We start from the raw sequence: 18,763 nt of genomic DNA, 5'->3' as shown, positions 1-18,763 counted from the left end.
TTGCTGAGCAATAACACAGATTCAAGAAAGTTGTTGTCTGCATTAATGCATGTATAAAATATAAGAGCGATTACTTACCTAAACTTCATGGTGGTAAAGTTCAGGTTTGTGAAGCTATAGCAAAGTAAAGGTGGACTATATTGTTAGATAGTATTTATACACACAATTCCTGAGACACACTGAGATTTTGTTTCCAAATGTGCTATATAATATGAATTATTCATAAGTAAATCATGTGGACCTCAGATAATTATGCATATTCTATCACCATCTGTAGTACTGTAGTAGTTCTTAAGATCACCAGAGAGCTGATTCCCACATCCTACTCCAGACATGCTGGAAAAACAAAGGCTTGAGCTCCATAATTTCTAAGACGCACCACCAATGAATCTTGTATAGCCAGCCCCACACAGGTCTTCCTACTTCCATTTTGAAAATGATTGTATGTACCAGGAAATCTAGAATGGCATCTGCCAAGTCTTTCCCTAGCAAACACCACTGTTTGTGTGCTTTTTGTCTCTTAACTTGAGAGACATTTCAAACACACAGAAAAAAATGTATCAGCCATTAAGGTTATACTGTGAAGATTTTCCTTCATTTTGTTTTTTTGAGACAGGGTTTTACTATGTAGCTCATGATAGTCTTGAATTTGTGATCTTCCTGCCTCAGCCTCCCAAACACTGGGATTATAGTCATGCACCACCATGGCTAGAACATTTAGTTAATTTTTAAAAAGAAATTAAGTATTACTGAGACTGCAGAAGTTACCCATTCACCTTCATCCCTTCCTTCCCCATCTTTCCCTAGCAATAACCACTGTTCTGGGAAGTAACATTTGTCAAAACCATCAAGGACACATTGTTGAAGTTGAAGAAGTCGGCTTTATTGTAGCAGCAAGTAGAAAAATACCTATCATAAGGAACAGTGTGTTGTCTCAGTAAGAAAGGGTTAGAAAGGATGCATTATAGGATATGGCATTGGTTGGGTAATTTTGGGAAGGATCTAAATATGCAGGGGGTTATCATAGATTAAGTGCAATCAGGATGCAAGGCAACTTTATGACTGGGTATCTCAACAAGTCTTACCTATAGGGAGGACTGGGTAGATGAGGATGAAGCTGTAGTTAGTAAAGAACTAGTAGTGGTCATTCAGTTAGTGAGGGGGGAGGATGCTTGGTAATTTGTGGATTGCTTGATGACTTTATGTGAAGTAGACCTGACTGTGTTTCTCAGTAGAACAAGTCTTAACTGTATAAGGTTTGGTCAGTTTGTAGTAACAGCGAGGTCCACATGAGAACATTAGACCAATTCCTGGATGTCGCGAGCTGTTCCTCTCTTCTCTCACCATGCAGGTTTTTCTAATTTTACTGTGTTTATATGAGTTCACAAACTGCTGGGGTTTAAAAAAAAATCATTGTATCATGATTTTTACAAATTGTTTTATTTCCCTACTGGACATGGTTTTGGTTTGAGACTTATTCATATTGATTCATGATATAAATCAATCCACTTTTTTCTTTCTTCCCCCCAATTTTTCTTCTTCTTTCTCTTGCAAGTTGTGCTAGATTATGTGTCCTTTCTCAGTTTTCCTTTTGTTCCTTTGCTAGTTTCCCCAGAGTAAACACTCAGTCTTTGGACATGTGTTCAACTCTACCAGGTATTGTCAGATTGCTCTCTGAAGTGATGAGACCAATTTACTCTCCATTAGCAGTTCAACAGGACCAGACATCCTCTTGAGTATATTACAAGGTTTTCATACTTTTTCATTTTTGTTGTCAATCTGGCAGATGTGGAATGGAATCTTGTTTTAACTTTCATATTCCCAATTATTAGTGAGATTGAACATCTTTTCACATGAGTATTGCCCATGAGAAGCCATCAAGCGTAGTGGCTAAACACATGATCTCTGGAGCCAGGATGCCCGGTCTGTGTCCAGGTTTTGACATTTACTAGATGACCTTGAGCAAGTTACTTCTAAAAATTAGAGCTAATAATGGGAACACTTGCCAGGTTGTCATGAAATTAACATATGTAAAGTGCTTGCCATGGTCACATAATAAACACTATAGAAGCCCCAAGTTGCTGTTGTTTTTGCTATTATGTTTTGTAAGTGGCTTTTTTCTGTCTTTTGCCCACTTTTCTATGGGATTGTCTTTGTATATTTTGTACAGTAATCCTTTTATTGTTTTTTCTTTGGTTATAAATATTTTCTGTGGTTTGTCTTTTCATCTTATGTTTAGAGTTTGATTTTCATATATTAATACAAATATAGAGATTTATAAATTGTAAATAAAATGATGGATTTGATATAAATGTGAAATATGGAATGACATCCCCTTTCTCTCCTACTGGTAGCGAATGAATGGTCATAAAGCAGTATAGCAGCTCTTTCTTAGCCTACTCTTCAGTACTAGAATTGAACTGTCTGTCTCTCTCCTTCTAAATATAAAGTACATATAGTGAAGAAAAACACTGTCAGCAGCACAAACTTGAACAGGCAGAAACAAAATAAGCTCCTCACAACAATTAGGTCTTTGGGCTACATCTGACTTGTGGATGTTTTTGTTTGCCCCCCGCCACTGGTTTTTATTTTTCTTAGTAAACATTTATAGTATATGATAATTACATTCCTTGTGGAGAGTTGGTACCTGTACATAACACATCTTAATTCTTTTTTCATCCCCTTTTCCTCTCCTCCTTCCCCTCACTCCATCTCTTGACCCCCTTCCTATTTGAAAAAGATTTCTTTCTCCCTATTTCCTATTATCTATCTTTTATTTTGCTCTTTATTTATATTTTGGGTTTCTCATATAAGAGAAATCATGTGATATTTAAGCTTTTGTGTCTCATTTATTTTATTTAACATTATGGTTTCAAGATACATCCATTTTCCTACAAATGACTCAAGTTTATTTTTTATGGCAAAGTAGTACTCCATTGTGTATAAATACAATTTTTATCCATTCATCTGTTGATGGACATATAGGCCATTTCCAAGATTTAGCTATTATGAATTGTGCTGCTACAAATATAAGTATGCATGTATCACTGTCACATGATGTCTTTAACTCCTTCAGAAAGATTCCTAGAAGGGGAATAGCTGAGTCAAATGGAGTTTCTAGTTTTAGTTTTTGTTTGCTTTTGACCAGCATAGGGCTGGTCAAATATTACATAGGGCTGTAATATTACCAAAAAATTCTATTTCACAATATAAATTTCAGAATTGGCTTTTATAATGAAAATTTGTTTATTATGGAGACATCTGGCATTGGTGGTCTGTGTCCCCATGGGCAATGATATAGCCACTAACCCCTTTATGTGGAAGACCACGCTCTAGTTTGTTAAAATCTCACTCTCTGTGGTCTGTAGTCTATCGCTGACCTGAGTGGCAGTTGTCATTTGTCACTGTGTCTGTGCGCCTGTTTTCCTTACTCATGTGCATTACCTATCTGATCCCTGTAGCCATTTAAGTTTGTGTTAGCTGACAGAAGGTGAGAGCATAAAACCACCCTTTTCACTGCCAGCAACACAAGAAGTGCAGGGGAAATTTTTTTCAGTGACTTTTCAATCAGAGCACCTTCCTAGTGGTGATTCTTTAAGTTTAAAATTGATAGTTTAATACTTTTATTAAAATGTATTCATATGTCATGTTATACATAGTTTAAGGTTGTCAGATATAGACATTCAGGTGAAGAAAATTGCTTACCGCCTTGTAACTCTGATGTGATGAGTGGCAGGCTCCCAGCTCATAAACTTCTACATGTCCATGTTAATTTTTGTGTTTTTTCACAGATTTTTTTTTTTAATATTAAAAGTCCTAGTTTTCTATCATTCATTCATCCTTTATCTTATTTCATTTTCTGTGGTGCTAGTGATTGAACCCATGTCCTTTATGCATGTCAGGCACTCTCCCACTAAGCTCCCTATCCAGCCCTCTATCATACCAAAAATCCTTAAAGAAATTGTCTTTTACGATTCTGGGCTATTCAGATGAACCAACAGACACACAAATTCCTGTTTTTTGTCCTTTAACAAAGGTCAAATTTTGTTATTGATCAATCTCCATTACCAAATTTCAAATATTCCATCATACTCCAATATAACAAGCCACATTTCTGTCCTTCCCTGATTTTCTCACAGTGGAGTTTTTCTTCTCAAACCCCTACCTATCTTCAAACTAAATAAGGTCCTAGTGGCTTTAGAATAAATTACTGCTAACTTTTATACTCTGGGTCTAGGTAGTTCCTAGACCTGATGCAAAGACATTTCAAGGACAACTAAACATTGTCTTTTGCAGCTTTCCTTCCTAAAGTTCTGGAATAACTGAGAAAGCAAACAAAATCCTAAAGAATGTTTCTTTTCTATTCTTTCTCAATTGTTGTTGGTATCTTCTTAGATACTTTTGGAGTTGATCATCTAAATTGAGAAACTATTCTCTTTACATATTACTTTATGTTGTATTATCAGGTAGGCAAACTGCTATAATAAAGAGCTCTCTAAATATAATATCTTGAACACTATATGTGGTTTTTTCTTGTTCATTTAAGATGTGTATGAACAGGTTTGTGAGAAGGCTCTTGCAACCAGGTAAATACCTGAGCAAAGTGGGCAGAGTCTGTACCAACTTCAGTATACAACTTTCAAAGTTTCCCTGTAGGTTGTCTCTATTCTAGCCAACCACAAGGGGGAAAAGGGATGGAGGCACATGCATGGGATGTTTATAACGACTTAAATCCTAGAGGTATGGTGACTCTCCTCATGTTCATTGGTCAAGACTCAATCATATCATCAATCTTAGCTATAAAAGAGACTAACAAATATAGTCAAGTTGTGTGACCAGAAAGAATAAGAATATAAATTTTGGTGATATTTAGCGTCCCTGTTGAGGAAGAGGTTGTCCTGAAGAGACCTTTTAGGATGAGCCATGTTAGCCAGCTTTTTGTTGCTGTGAGAAAATACATGCGAAAAAAAAAAAAAGCTTAGAGGAGAAAAGTTTATTTTGGCTCACAGGTTTAGGGGTTTCATTTCATGATCAGCTGGCTCCATTTCTGTTGCGGGGAGGGCAGAGCCAAAGAGGAATGGACCAAGGACAAGATATACCCTTCAAGGTAATGCCATGACCTATTCTTTTCAACTAGGCCCCACCTTCTAAATTTTCATCACCTCCAATAAAGTCATCAAATTATGACTCCACTAATGGATTAAACCACTGATGACAAAGCTGAAACCCGTATGATCTAATCACTTCCCAAAGTCCCACCTCCAATATTACTGCATTATGGACCAAGTCTCCAATGCATAAGCCTTTGGGGGGACATCTTAGAACCAAACCATAACCTAACCTATAGGAATCACTTCCAGAACAAGCAGGAATGCTCCTTCCAGAGCAAAGTTAGACATGTTAGCTATATCTTCAAAGCTAATATTACCAATTGCTCTGTGGAAAATAAAAAAAAGGAATCTTTATCCATACTTAGATAAAAGTGATAAGATAGAAGAGACTCACACACAGTCCTCCAGTAGATAACAGAGCTACGGTGGTGATAAATAGCAAGAAACCCAAAGGAAAATATGACTCATGGTGCTGGAGTCCAGATTCCTTGCCTAGTTAGACTTCCCATAGAGACATTTTCCTTTGCACCTCAAGGAGGTTCAAAGTTTTATTTTTATTACATATAAACACAATTACAGGGATCCTCACTCAGTTCAGTCAACAAGTGGAAATTCTATCATATACCAGACACTGTGAGAATAAAGTCTTTTCTGTTTGTATAGTTAATCACTTGGGAGTAATCCACATCTTGTCTAAGGCCCTAGTTTTCCTATGGATGTCCTGTGGCCCTGTCACCATGCTTTAGTCTTATAGCACTGGTGGGACAGCATGGCCAGTAGCTCTTCACCCAGTGGGCTCTGTGCTTGGCATTGTCAGTAAGAAGCAGCTGTCAGCATACACTGAGGGGCTGACAGTCAACTTGGTTGAAAGCTCCTTCCATATCCAGTGTTTCTTTTTTCATCATTTCTCCTGTGGTCTGCACTCAGCTACGGATATTCAGAAATCTCATCCAAACTTCTGGCAATGCTCTTCTCTGTAAGCTTTGACTGATGTCTTCATAAAGCCCCAGACAGTGGGGTAGCTTCCAGACTGCACAATTTCATTAGTCTCCTTGTCTATTCTGGGCAGGATAAGTAATGCTAGACAAATGGGGACACTGCTTCTACCCCTGAAATCTTATGCAGCTCAGGCTTTGCTGCATTGTTAGCTCTTCCTTTCTTAGCTTAAGCTTCTGACCTTGCTCAAATGCCATGTTCTACCTAAGATGTTGTCACCTCTGTTTAATTTCTAATTCCTTGTTTTGATCTCCTCACCACCACCAGATGCCATTGGTTTTTACTAAACCCTTTGTTTCCTTTGATGCTTGAATCCTAAGGGCTTGATGACTCAGCTCTTAGCATTAGGCCTAAACTATTAGAGGGAAGCAGAGGAATAAACAAAGGAGTAGAAATTAAAGGCAGGTAGAGTGGAACATTCATTAAAAGGAAGGACTAGGAAGTAATTTCAGTGTCCTGTGCTTGACATAGGTGAGAGAAGAAATTGGGGTGATGGTCTGTATTAAGGGAAACATAAAGAACTTCTTATTGGAACAGAAAACATTATTCAGTCAACCTTTTAGAGCTAAAAGGAGACACCAGAAATGCAAATCAGAATCAGCAGCACTCTTTAACCTCAATAGAAAGAGGTTCATCCCCTCCCTTGAGTCAGATGTATGGGTGTGTGTGTATGTCTATATCCTGAGACAGAGAATCCCTTTCTTGTTTTGGAATTATAAAGGGCTCATGATCCATAAATGAGAAAGGTTAGAGGGCTCAGGTATCCTATGGGTAGTCATAGCTACGAGGGAGATGAGATGTCTGGAGAAAGACTCCTGGTGGGTGAAGAGCTTAATGTAAAACTAGTGTGAAATGAGATGATGTAGGGGATTAATGTTCCACAGCTCTATACTGAAGTCTGGTGTCAGACTTTAAAATTCACATAGGAAAATAGACCCCATACTGCGGAGTCTGAGAGAGCATTTATCTCCATGTCAGTGACACAGAGTGGAAAATATGAAATCATAGGTTCACATTTCATGAACTGAGTTTTATAGTTTTCAAACTAATATTCTTCAAGAACACAGTCTTGTTTTGATTTTCTGCTGCACATTTTTCTCACTCTAACCTTTTGTTCTCCCTAGGAACACTTTTGTCATCACCCATTAAAAGTCTAGGCTATTATCCAAAGGTACAATAAACAATGGTATTTCTATTTTTACGAAGGTATTAACACCTATCTGTGCTTCTGGTAGCAAAACTGCTGAGTTCTTGAGCAGACTGGACAGAACATTGCCACACGGAAGTGTCCATCAATTTGCTCCCCGTGACTCGCAGTCATCAACATGGGTAAGTGGAATGTCACGCAAGCTGCTGTCTGGAACTTCTCAAAGAGGTGTTTAGAGGCTGATGATTAAGGGCCTAAAGAGACTGGTATATCATGGAATACTGGAACTAAAGGTAGATGACCTAATCTGAAACTGTGACCCCAAGTCTATCTGAGCTAAAAAAAAATCATGCTTATAATTGTTACCTCCATTATAATCTTCTAAAAAGTCCTTGATCTCACCCAGTCATCCATCGACACCTTCCTCAAATTCTTATGTCAACACAAGGTATGGAGAAAAATGATTTAGATAAAAATATCTATTACAGTAAAAGACATATTGCCATTAATTGCCCATAAAATACTCCTCTTTGCTTGTAATGCACTTAGCCCATCATTATTTCCACCTTCTAAAGCAGTTCTAAAAGTCCTCTTTTGTGAGTACCATTTCACAACTGCATGATATTCCTTATTCAAAACATTTACTGTAATTTCTGTCAAATAAAAACTTTGATGTGTCCTCATCTACCTTACTTGCTGATCTGATACCATGTGACTTTTGGATCTTCCTGCAATTCAAAATGAGTATAAAAGATAAATGTTTTGAACTGATTCAGGACATCAAGGCAGCCACAATAATGCAACTAAAGACACTCGTGAAAGAGGACTTCTAGAACTACTTCAGAAAGTTGCAAGAACAATGGGTTACGTGTGTTTGAAGTGAGGCTATTTTGAGGGAGATTGATGGCAATGTGTCTTTTACTGTAATACATTTAAAAAAATTTAAACATTCACTGAATATTTTTATCACACCTCATCAGGTGTACTAAATGCGTATAGTATCTGTTCTAAAAATTTTAATAGAGTGAGGGAGAAAGCCAGTAGTTAGCAAAGTGCTGAGTGTAGAGCATCTCACAGATAGAAAGCACCGTTGCTTTACCAGGAAGACACATCTAATTCAGACTGTGTGTGTGTAAGCTTCCCAATAGAGGTGACCTGAAGCCAAAGCTTAAAAGATGAGCCAGGAAGGCAAAGAGTTATTCCAGGTGTTAGAATTCATGAAGACTAAAAAGCAAGAATTAAGATGTTAAGGGGAAAAAAGAGCATGGCTTGTGTTGGGAAGGAAGACTTATGTAGCTGTAGTGAAAAAGTGAATCAAAGGGCTTGAGAAGTAGATAGGAACCATTTGGAGCCTTTCTCAGTAGTGGTACTACTGGCAATTTGGGTGGGTGGGGCAGTTTATTGGGCAGCTTGTCTTGAGTACTGCAGGATGTTTAGCATCCCTGCACCATAGACACAAAATGCTCAGAGCACTACCCAAACATTGTGACATCTAGAAATGTCCCAAACAGGAAGCCAGGGGGTAGTCCTGGTAGAAAAACCGCTGGAGACATTTGCAAGTCACGTAAGTGAACTTGGACTTCATTCTGTGAGTACTAAAGGTACTGAAATGTGGCCAAGGGAGGTTCAAAGTCAGATTTGTATTTTCATTAGATCACAACTAAAAACTATTGGAAGGACAGATTTAAAGGTCTAGGAACTTCTTGGAAGATGAAAGGGCGAGGACTTGATTATTGACTAGATAATTGGGGCCAAGGAAGTATCATTAAGGATGACCCTGGGAAAATGTTGCAGTTGAAAGAAAAGATGGACATAGGTTTTAAAAAGTCTTAGCTTTTCTAGGATTTGGGCAGGTAAAAGCTAAGTTGTTAGAGAGACTTGATTTTCATCATCCCCATCTGCCTACTCCTTTCTCATTAGGGACCATGTTTCAAAATGTCAGGAAGACAATATGACACCCTTAAAAAAAGGTCATTGTACTCCTACCTACAAACCTTTAGCTTTTTCCCCTTGCTTCTGATGTAGTGTTCCAAAGACCAAATGTTCAGTGTGGCTCTACAGGACATATCAACTGAAATCTACCACCTCTTTCCCGTCACTGCAGGGTTCTAGGGGAAGACTCAAGAAGCTGTAGGCAGGAAAGTTACATCGTGTGTAGATGCCAGTCCTGAGCACCTAGTATCTGGGTATCCTCAAGACTATGAGGGAGGGGAAGTAGACAGGAGTTGGGTAGCTTTACCAACTGCATTTTTACATGCCAGGATAGTCTTGATTTCTGATTGAAGCTTTGTGAAGCCTATAATTTGAAACATCTGGCAGAACTGTGTGTGCTTACTCTATTGATTTTGGCTCATTTCTTCAATTTAACAAGATCGTCCTGAATTTTAATATTGTCATCCAAAGCATTAGCAGTGTCTCCCAGAACTGCATTTTCTGTGGATTGATTAGTGTATTCATCACATGATCCTCTGAGTTATCAATAGAAAATATGGAGCAGGATTGGCCCCAGGATGGTTCCTTATCAACTGTCTGCAATTGCTGCTCTCATTTTGACATCAAACTATTAACAGGTTGTTGGTGTTCAATATACTTAACTGACATTATACTCTTCTAGTTCTGTCTAATCCATACGCATAGAATTCTTCTGAGAATGCTTTGTGAAACAATTTCTAATGCTCATGGAAAATCAAATATGTACACTGCACTTCTGTAAAGAATATTTCTCCTCTGTTAAAAGAGGGCATTTGCAGTTTGCCTTAGCTATGGTCAAGGTATAGAATGTGAAATATGTGTGACTCCCATCTGTAGGGAGTATGACACACTAAAAGAATTTAAATTGTTTCCCTTTTTCTCTAATTTTAATTATAGTACCTAATGCAACTTTCCTAAGAAAAAATTTCTTCTTACACTTTTAAAAAGCTGAATGTGGTCCTGCCATTGACAAATGGTGACTTAATAAATACTATATAGTTACATAAATGAAAAAGGGTATGAGAACTTGGTTTCTCGCACATGAATCAGTGAAGTGTGGGGGAACGCAAGTCATACCTTCCTCAGCCATTATCACTGAATGTTTCCAGTTGTGTACAAAATGGTTTCTGGTCCCAGGTTTCCTTTCCCCTCTTGTTCTACAAAGAATAACGATTTTTTTTTTTTTGTACTAGAGGTCAGACTCAGAACCTCACACTTGCCAGGCAGGCGCAGTGCTGCTGAGCTACATCCCAGCCCAAGAATAACAAGTTTTTAAAAACTCATCCTGGTGGGGCACGGTGGCAGAATTTTAGTCTCAGCATTCTGGGAGGCTGTTGCAGGTGGATTTCTAGTTTGAGGCCAGACTGGACAATTTAGTGAGAACTTTTATCAAAATAAAAGTAACTTTAAAAAGGGATGGAGATGGGATGGAGATAGCTCAGTGTGAAGGCTGTGTTTAATTCCCAGAACCACCAAAAAAAATTGCATCCTGTTCCATTTCACTGCCCAGAATCACTTAGTGATTTCCTATATCTTCAACACCAAATTCAAAGTGCCTTGGCTTAAGCACAATGCCCTTTCTGCCCTCTGCCTGCCCCCTCTTCTCTCTCCAGCTGTGGTCCATAGCCCAGGCTATGGGCACCACCAGGATTTTATAGAAATACAGGTGAATCTCAGGCCCACTGCAGACCTCCTGTGTCAGAATCTGTGTTTTAACATCTGTGAGTGATTTGTGTGCACGTTAATGTTTGAGGGAAGCTGCCTTACCTTGTATTTTTCTAGCCTTATACTCTCACACCACTCTGCACACTCCATGTGACTTTTTCATTTTAATCTATGTGTCACATGTTTGTTCCTTCTTGAAGATCCTCGATTTTTTGGAGTGCTGCTTTGGTGCTCATGAATTTAAGGTGCTTTGTCATGGAAATACCTTATTTCTCCATCAATTTTGAAAGATAGTTTTGCAGGATATATCAGTCTGGGTTGGAAGTTGTTTTCTTTTGGGGCCTGAAACATTTCACTCCAGGCTTACCTGGCTTTTAAGGTTTGTGTTGAGAAATCTGCTGTAATTCTAATGGCTTTACCTTTAGAAGTTATTTGTTGCTTTTCTCTAACAGCTTTTAAGAGTCTGTTGGACTTCTGGGCCTTTGACTATGATGTGTTGTGGAGAGATTATTTTTTGATTGGGGTTATGTAGGATTCTATATGGCTCACTTATCTGTATTTTCTATCTTTTACAACCTTTTAAATGTTTCACTCGATCTTTGCATTTTCTTAGTTTCCTTTGAACATTTGACTGTCCTTTAGCTTTTGTGGCTGCTCTCCAAAATGCCTCCTGATGCAAATTTCCACAGTTTTCTATTTCATGCTTGTCAGAGAGCTTATCAATTCTGCCTCCCCCACACCCACAGATATCTCTCACTTCCTGCTCTACACCACATGGATTGTTCTTCAGGCCTGCTACACAGCAGTTGTTCTGGGACTTCCCTTTAACACAGTGGATTTCACTGCCTCTGCACAGTGGTCTAACCTGAAGAGAGGTAAGAACTGCTCATACCTAGGTTATATTTCCAGAGTTCCTGCTGTTTTGTGGTCAGGGCTTCAGAGTTTAGTTTTGTTTTTTTTCATTGCTTAAAAAAATTTTTTTTATTACATAAAGGTACATAATATTTATTATGTACATTTATATTCCTTGTAGGGAGCTGGAAGTTGGAGCATGTATATAACACATCTTTAGTCTTTTTTTCATCCTCTTCTATCCCTCTTCCCTCCATCTCCTGATTCCCTTCCCATTTGAGAAAGATACTACTTCTTAATATCTTTTATTTTTATATTTACTTACATTTTAGGCTTCTGGTATAGGAGAAACCATGTGATATTCAAGCTTGTGTGTCTGATTTACCTCATTTAATATTATGGTCTCACAGTGCATCTGTTTTCCTACAAATGATTCAAGTTTATCTTTATGGCAGAGTAGTACTCCACTGTGTGTAAATACTACATTTTCTTTATCCATTCATCTGTTGATGGACATGTAGGCCATTTCCAAGATTTAACTATTATGAATTGTGCTGCTCTAAACATGGGTATGCATGTATAACTGTAAAATGACATCTTTCAGTGTTTTAAAAGCTCCCCAGGCAATCCTAATGTGCAGCCAAGGTTGAGAATCACTGCTTAGCAGTCATCCTGGGAATTCTTTTTATTGCCTGCTTATCTTCAGTCCCCTGATTTCTGGGTCTCATTTCTTCCATTTTCTTCCCTTATTTCTTTGTTTTGGTGAAGCATATTATTTTGTATCTTACCAAAAGAAGATGTATGAAAGGTAAACATGTTGGGGACCTTCTATATCTGAAACTATATTTAGCCCTCACATTTTGTTTGTGACTTAATTGTTAACTATTCCAAATTGGAAATAACCTTCAGACTTTTAAAAGCACTGCTCTTCCTACATGAGTACTGGTTCCTTCCTAAGACACCAAGGGCCATCTGAATTTCAGTTCTTATATGATGATTTTTCCTTACTTCTCCTGGAAATGTTTTAATATCATCTTTTCTTTTTTTCGGACATCTTGTGATGATGTTGCTTAGTCTAAGGGTCTTGTGGCTTAATGTAAGGGACTTCTTTATTCATCTTCAATCTGAAAACTCATCTCTAGTTCTAGATGAGTTTCTTGTATGATTCCTTTGATTTGTTTACCTTCATTTTCTCTTTATGGAATTCCCATTACTCAAACCCTAGGCTACTTGGATGTATCATCATTTTTCTTTTAAGTGTTTTTCTTCTCTAATTTATCTTTGATTACTTTTTTTCTACTTTCTGACATATTTTCTTCACTTCAGCTTCTAAGAATTTTACTGATTTGGCTTTTTTTGTGGGGAAGGGACTTTTTTTTTTTTAATTTCCAAGATAATGTATCACCTCAAGCCAGGTGTGGAGGCACATGCCAGTAATCCCAATTACTCAGGAGGTAGGATGATCACAAGTTCCAGGCTAGCCTAGGCAAGCTAGTGAGACCCTGTTTCAAAGTAAAATTTAAACATAAGGGTACGAATAACTCAGTAGTAGCATGCTTGCATGGCACGTGCAAGGTCCTCTGGGTTCAATCCTCAGTACCAAGGAGAAAAAAACGGAAAAAATGTGTGTGTGTATGCACATGCATGTACAGGCACGCATAGATGAGAGGGCAGAGGGGAGAGCAAAGCCAAGGAAAAACTTCACACGGGGGCCCAGAGCCTCCTCATCTGGAGACTCTCAGATCAGTATACAGGATTTTATGCAATCCTTTCTCACTCAGCCTGGTATTTTACCACTGCTACTATTCTACATCTGGTTTGTCTCGGTTAGTTTTGCAGAGTATGCGCTTTTGATTTCCTATTGGAGTTGGAAAAACTAGCACTTGAATTTTCAGGGCAGAAACAGGCACACGGGGTAAACGGCTTCTATTGAGCTTTTCAAATAATTCCTTCTGTCATTTTCTGTCTTTCTTCGAGCCTGGTGCATCCATTTCCTGGGTTCACATCGTGCTCTGTGAGGGAAATTGGCTTCCCCTGGGTGTCCTCTGTCCCTTGCCAGCAAGTCCTCAGGTTTCTTCCTTTCCTGTCTGTGCTGTGCCCCTTACCATCTCTTCATTCTCCTTGTCTTCATAGATTCCATGTGTGAATACAGATGTCTCTTGGTTTCTGAAGATAGTTTGTTTGTTTTGTTTCCTCTTCTGCTTAGGATAAATTTTGAGAGACTAGAACAAAGCATCTTTGCTGCAGCATCTTGAAAGGACAACTCAATGATTGTACATGGGCTGAATTGTGTCTGCCCACTCCCATCCCAAATGTTTGTGTTGAAGCCCTATCCCCCAGCACCTCAGAATGTGACCTTATTTGGAAATAGGATCTTCACAAAGGTAATGAAGTTAAAATGTTAATCAAGCTAGGATGGCTTCGAGTCCAATATGAAAGGAGAAGTTTGGACATAGACACATGTAAAAAAGAAAGATGATGGAAGAAACATAGAGTGAAGTCAATACTTTTCAAGTCAAGGAGAAAGAGCTAGAATAGGTATTTCCTTCACAGTCCTCAAGAAACAACTAGTCCTGAAGACACCTTGATGTTGGATGTCTAGTCTCCAGAAGCATGAGATAGTAAGTCCTATTCCTTAAGCTACCAGTCTGTAGTACTCTGTTATGGAAGCCCAGCAAACTCACAATTTGTTGTTTATATGATGTCCTTCCCTTCTTAGTCTGACTCCTACTTATTCTCTGAAACACAACTTAGTGTCACCTACTTAGAGATGTCCGTAGTCCAGTTTAATCAAATATCCTCCTTTATGGCTTCCTGTGTCAACAGTTTTCATGCTATAGTACTAGAATCATTAGATTTCTTGTCTGACTTCTCCGTGAGGCTATTGTGCTTGAGGTCTGGGATCACGTCTTGATAATGGTGCTTGTACATAGGAGGCTTAAATATTGTCCATTGAATGGATACATCATAAGCATAGCATCGAGGAGGATGAATAAAAGTGTGCTTTAGTTGAATGGCAAAAATTTAGCAACAGTATATTTAATGCTTGAATAATTATCTGAATACAGTCACTTAGACATTCCTGATATTAAGAACTAAGAAAAATGCACATCAAAAGTTCTTTCCCCCTCTATTATTTTTTAAAAGAAACCCCCCCCCCCCGCCCCATGCTGCCCAAGGATCTCAGCTGGGTAAGCATATTTTAGTATTGCAAGTAACTTTGAACTCTCCATAGCTAAGGTATCACAAGACTTCCAAGTTTCTGTGGCCTTTTATATGGTACCTTTTATATCTAATAACCATTTCACTTCTCAGCCAAGCTAAGATCTATATTCTGATAAAAGAACAAGGTGGTGAGTTTAAAAGGAAGGCATTCAAATAGAATTTAGGTTATTTGCTCAAATCATAATTTTTCTTTAACTATATACTTTACTCAACCTTTTTATTTCTTAAATAGAAACTGTCTTCCTCCTTCCATTCCTTCTTTCTTTCCTTTCTTCCTTGCTTCCTGGAACTTATAAGGAATAATTATGATGAAGACTAGCCTTTGCTAATATAAAAAGAAAGGGTTATCAGAGAGCCACTTTGTACCTTCCATGGCTTATCACAGTTGCCCTGTGTTTGGAACAGAGATGAGAGAAAGTCATAGTATGTAGGTTTACCTGTCTGATGTGATAGGCTTTGGATAGACATGAGCTTTCTGAATACATGAAGCTCTGCTATCTTTACTGGTACTGCTACAGATGATACAATTCCAAAAGCTTTTCTCCTTCTCTGGAAAGTGGTTCTTACTGTTTGATGGTATATGGGTTTTTATAGTGACAGGAATGGGGGCATGAACTAAGAAGTACTTGAGAAAAATTATAGTAAGGGAAAAGGGGAGAACCAGCCTCCATAAGCTTTATGGATTATTAGTCCAGTGAACAACCTGAAATATGTAGCCCGCTGCTCTGATGCTGCTGAGAGTTTTATTGAACTCCCTAAGGAATTTCCTAAGCATTAGGTTATCAGGCTGGCATCTGCTTTGTGGAGGTTGGGCTACAATCTCTGAAGGAAAAAACATGCATGACAAATGAACAGAATCCAGATGCACCTCTACTCACGATGGGGTTATGTCCCAGTAAACCCATCAGAAGTAGAAAATATCATAGGTTGGAATGCATTTAATAGACCTGACCTCAACATCCTAGCTTAGCAACACAGCAAACTGTACAGTGTCTGTTGTTTATCTTCATGACTGTGTGCGTGTTGAGAGCTGTGGGTCACTGCCACTGATCAGTGTCTAGAAATGGTTTTTTACTTCATATCCCTAGCTTGTGAAAAGATCAAAAGTTTGAAATATGTTTGTACTGAATGTGAATCACTTTGTTATCATCATAAAGTTTAAAACTCATTAGTTGAGCCTTATAACTCAGGGACCACCTGTAATTGAAATCTTATTTCAGAATATGAGGTCACTAGGCCAATGAGTGGGACCCAGCTGGGGTGAGTCAGAAAGACTGATGTTCATCCTACCTGAGGTACTGACTCTCCTACTGCTCCCGTGCTACTGTATAGGCTTTGTTTTTCCTCTCAGAAATAGAACTGTGTTTCAGGTACCAATTAGGGATGCAAGGACACAGAAAGAAATGCATCGAGGGAATTATATGGTATCGTTCACAAGCTGATAAGTTTAATAGGATACCACTAATGATCAGTGGACATGTCACTATCTCCCAAAGATAGTGCTACTATCTCTTGTGTCTGATAGGAACTGATCAGCTAGTTTGGAATATATTTGAAAATATCTTTATTTTCAAGAGGAATAAATTATAGTGGTTATCTCTGAGAGGAAATTTTTAAAACTTAATTAAACAAATATTTGAATCATCCTTTGAAATTGCTGGATGATTGTGTTTACACTAGTCTTCTTTTTATGTATCCCAAGGGACATCTTTGGGCATATTCATAAGTCAATCAATAAGCAAGTGTGTTTGAAAGGCTTAGTGTAGGTTTTGCTGAGTTATTAGCACCAGTCTCATAGTAGACAGTTTGGCGTAGTGTGGTGACACTTTTTCCTATAGAATTTTGCCCCTTGTACCTTTACAGCTCAGTGTTCTCTAAGGTAGGGAGAAAAATTGCAAAAGATAAAGGATGAGCATCATTTTGAAGAATTTCTGAGCAGAAATATTTAGATAGGTAAAAATCTTGAAAAAATAAATGCATTGGCAAAATGTGAGTTCTGGGTATATTTTATGAGTATGGTGGTGGTTTCTTTTAGTCAAAACTTCTCATGGCATCTGGCCCCATAGCAGGCTGCACTCTGTTGGCCATAGTTGGAGCCAGAAGTTCATGGTGATGATAAAGCACATGTGAATTTGTGATCTGCAAAACAAAACCAGACCAACATCGCTCTCACATTTAAACCAAATATAACAGATGGTGGCCAGAGAATAACAGGATGAATAACAAAGTAGGGATATAAATTTATGAAAATGACTTAAGTATTCACCTGAAAATAGTTAAGCACATACAATGTAATGTTAAAAATGTGCTACTCATGTGTGCAAATATGAGACATTCCAGATATTTTGAGCAATGAGAATCAATGTTGTGAATGCAGAGCCTCCTAAATGCTTAAGGGCTAATCCTCATCACAATATGAAATTTGTGGTATGGTCATTGAATATATTGCCTGTTGTGATTTGACAGTCATACTTGCCTTTGATATATGGATCAGAAAGGGCCAGATGCTCCTCAGGATGAGATGATGAGAAAGACCAGTGGGTAGCTCCAAGATGACACTTTGTTCCAGATTCTTTAAATGAGCAATATTATGGTCTCTAACTAGCTGAATAACTTACATTCTTATTTTCTAACTTTTCTTTTTGCCGTATTGGTGGTTGATAAATCCTGTTAAAATTTCTTCCAGAATGTCTCTCAAAACCCCTCCCTTCCCTTCCTCCCTCTCTCCCTTCTTCCTTCTTTCTTTCCATCCTACCTTTCTCTCCCTTTATTTTCTTGTGTGTGGGTATGGCATTGGAGATTAAAATCAGGGCCTTTGCATTGAGCTACAGTCCCAGACATTTTTTAATATTTTATTTGACACAGGTGTTGCTAAGTTGCCAAGGCTGGGCTCTAACTTGCTGTTTCCCTGGTTCAGCCTCCCATAGTGCTGAAATTACAGGCATGCACCATGATGCCCAGCTCAAAACCTATTTCTTCAAGTATGCAATTCACTAGAATTCTTTCATTTTGATTTCCTTGATTTAATTTTTCCCTTATGTCTATGCCTTACAAGGATATCTATTACAAAAATTTGTTTAAAACTCTTATTATGAAGTATAAGATTGGGCCTGAAGTATAAGTACTTATTGTTGTTGGTATAATTTGATCCTTTAGAGTGCTACCCTCCTCCCCAAGGAAAGTGGCCAGCCTCTTCCAGGCTCATCCTTCATCCAGCATCCAGTATAAATTACTACTATGTAAATGATAAGAATCATGAAACCTTTTTATGCCTTACTTCGTTTTGTAAAAAACAAAGATCTTTTTGTTTTGACAAAGTCTTCCTCAGAAATCTATAGTTAAATACGTAAGTTACAGTAAGGTTGTAGTAATGAATAAATAGAAGCTAAATCTTATATACATTAATTTTGTATTTTCAATAGTATCAATCAGTTGATGTGAAAGTATTTTTGTATGTGAGCTTCTGACTTAATATCAAGACCTGAGGTAGTTAGCTACTAAAGAGAATGTTGTGATGTTAGTTACAGACATGACTTCTTTTAAAATAACTTCCAGTGCATTTTAAATGGTGCTTTATAAAGTTTTGTGTATGTATTTGAGATATGAAAACCATTAAATGGTACAGCAAAGGATTTAATTTTGAAGTTAAGCTGTTTAACAGTGAAAATTAAGTATTTTATTTCTGAAGCTTATTTTTACTCTAGAGTTAGACAAATATTGATACATATAGGTACATATTTTCTAGTCATTGAATATATTTTATTATGTATACTTTTACATAATTATTTCCCTTATT

General features: G+C 37.8%; 1 protein-coding gene across 2 annotated transcripts in view; it reads left to right on the top strand.

Moving 5' to 3' along the window:
* Epsti1 (epithelial stromal interaction 1) overlaps window positions 1–18,763 on the top strand; it is a 111,148-nt gene that overhangs the window by 54,331 nt on the left and 38,054 nt on the right. For both annotated transcript variants that reach the window (XM_004844244.3, XM_013071998.3), the window contains exon 7: window positions 7,343–7,436. In XM_004844244.3, coding sequence (XP_004844301.2) covers window positions 7,343–7,436 — 94 coding nt within the window. The remainder of the gene's footprint in view (window positions 1–7,342; window positions 7,437–18,763) is intronic.

Source organism: Heterocephalus glaber, unplaced genomic scaffold (genome assembly GCF_053883595.1).
Source record: "Heterocephalus glaber isolate CG9 unplaced genomic scaffold, H.glaber_assembly_v1.0 deba00001666, whole genome shotgun sequence".
NCBI classification, from domain to species: domain Eukaryota; kingdom Metazoa; phylum Chordata; class Mammalia; order Rodentia; family Bathyergidae; genus Heterocephalus; species Heterocephalus glaber.
The sequence above is the reverse complement of the archived record's forward strand: the minus strand, read 5'-3'. Positions and strand labels throughout refer to the sequence as shown.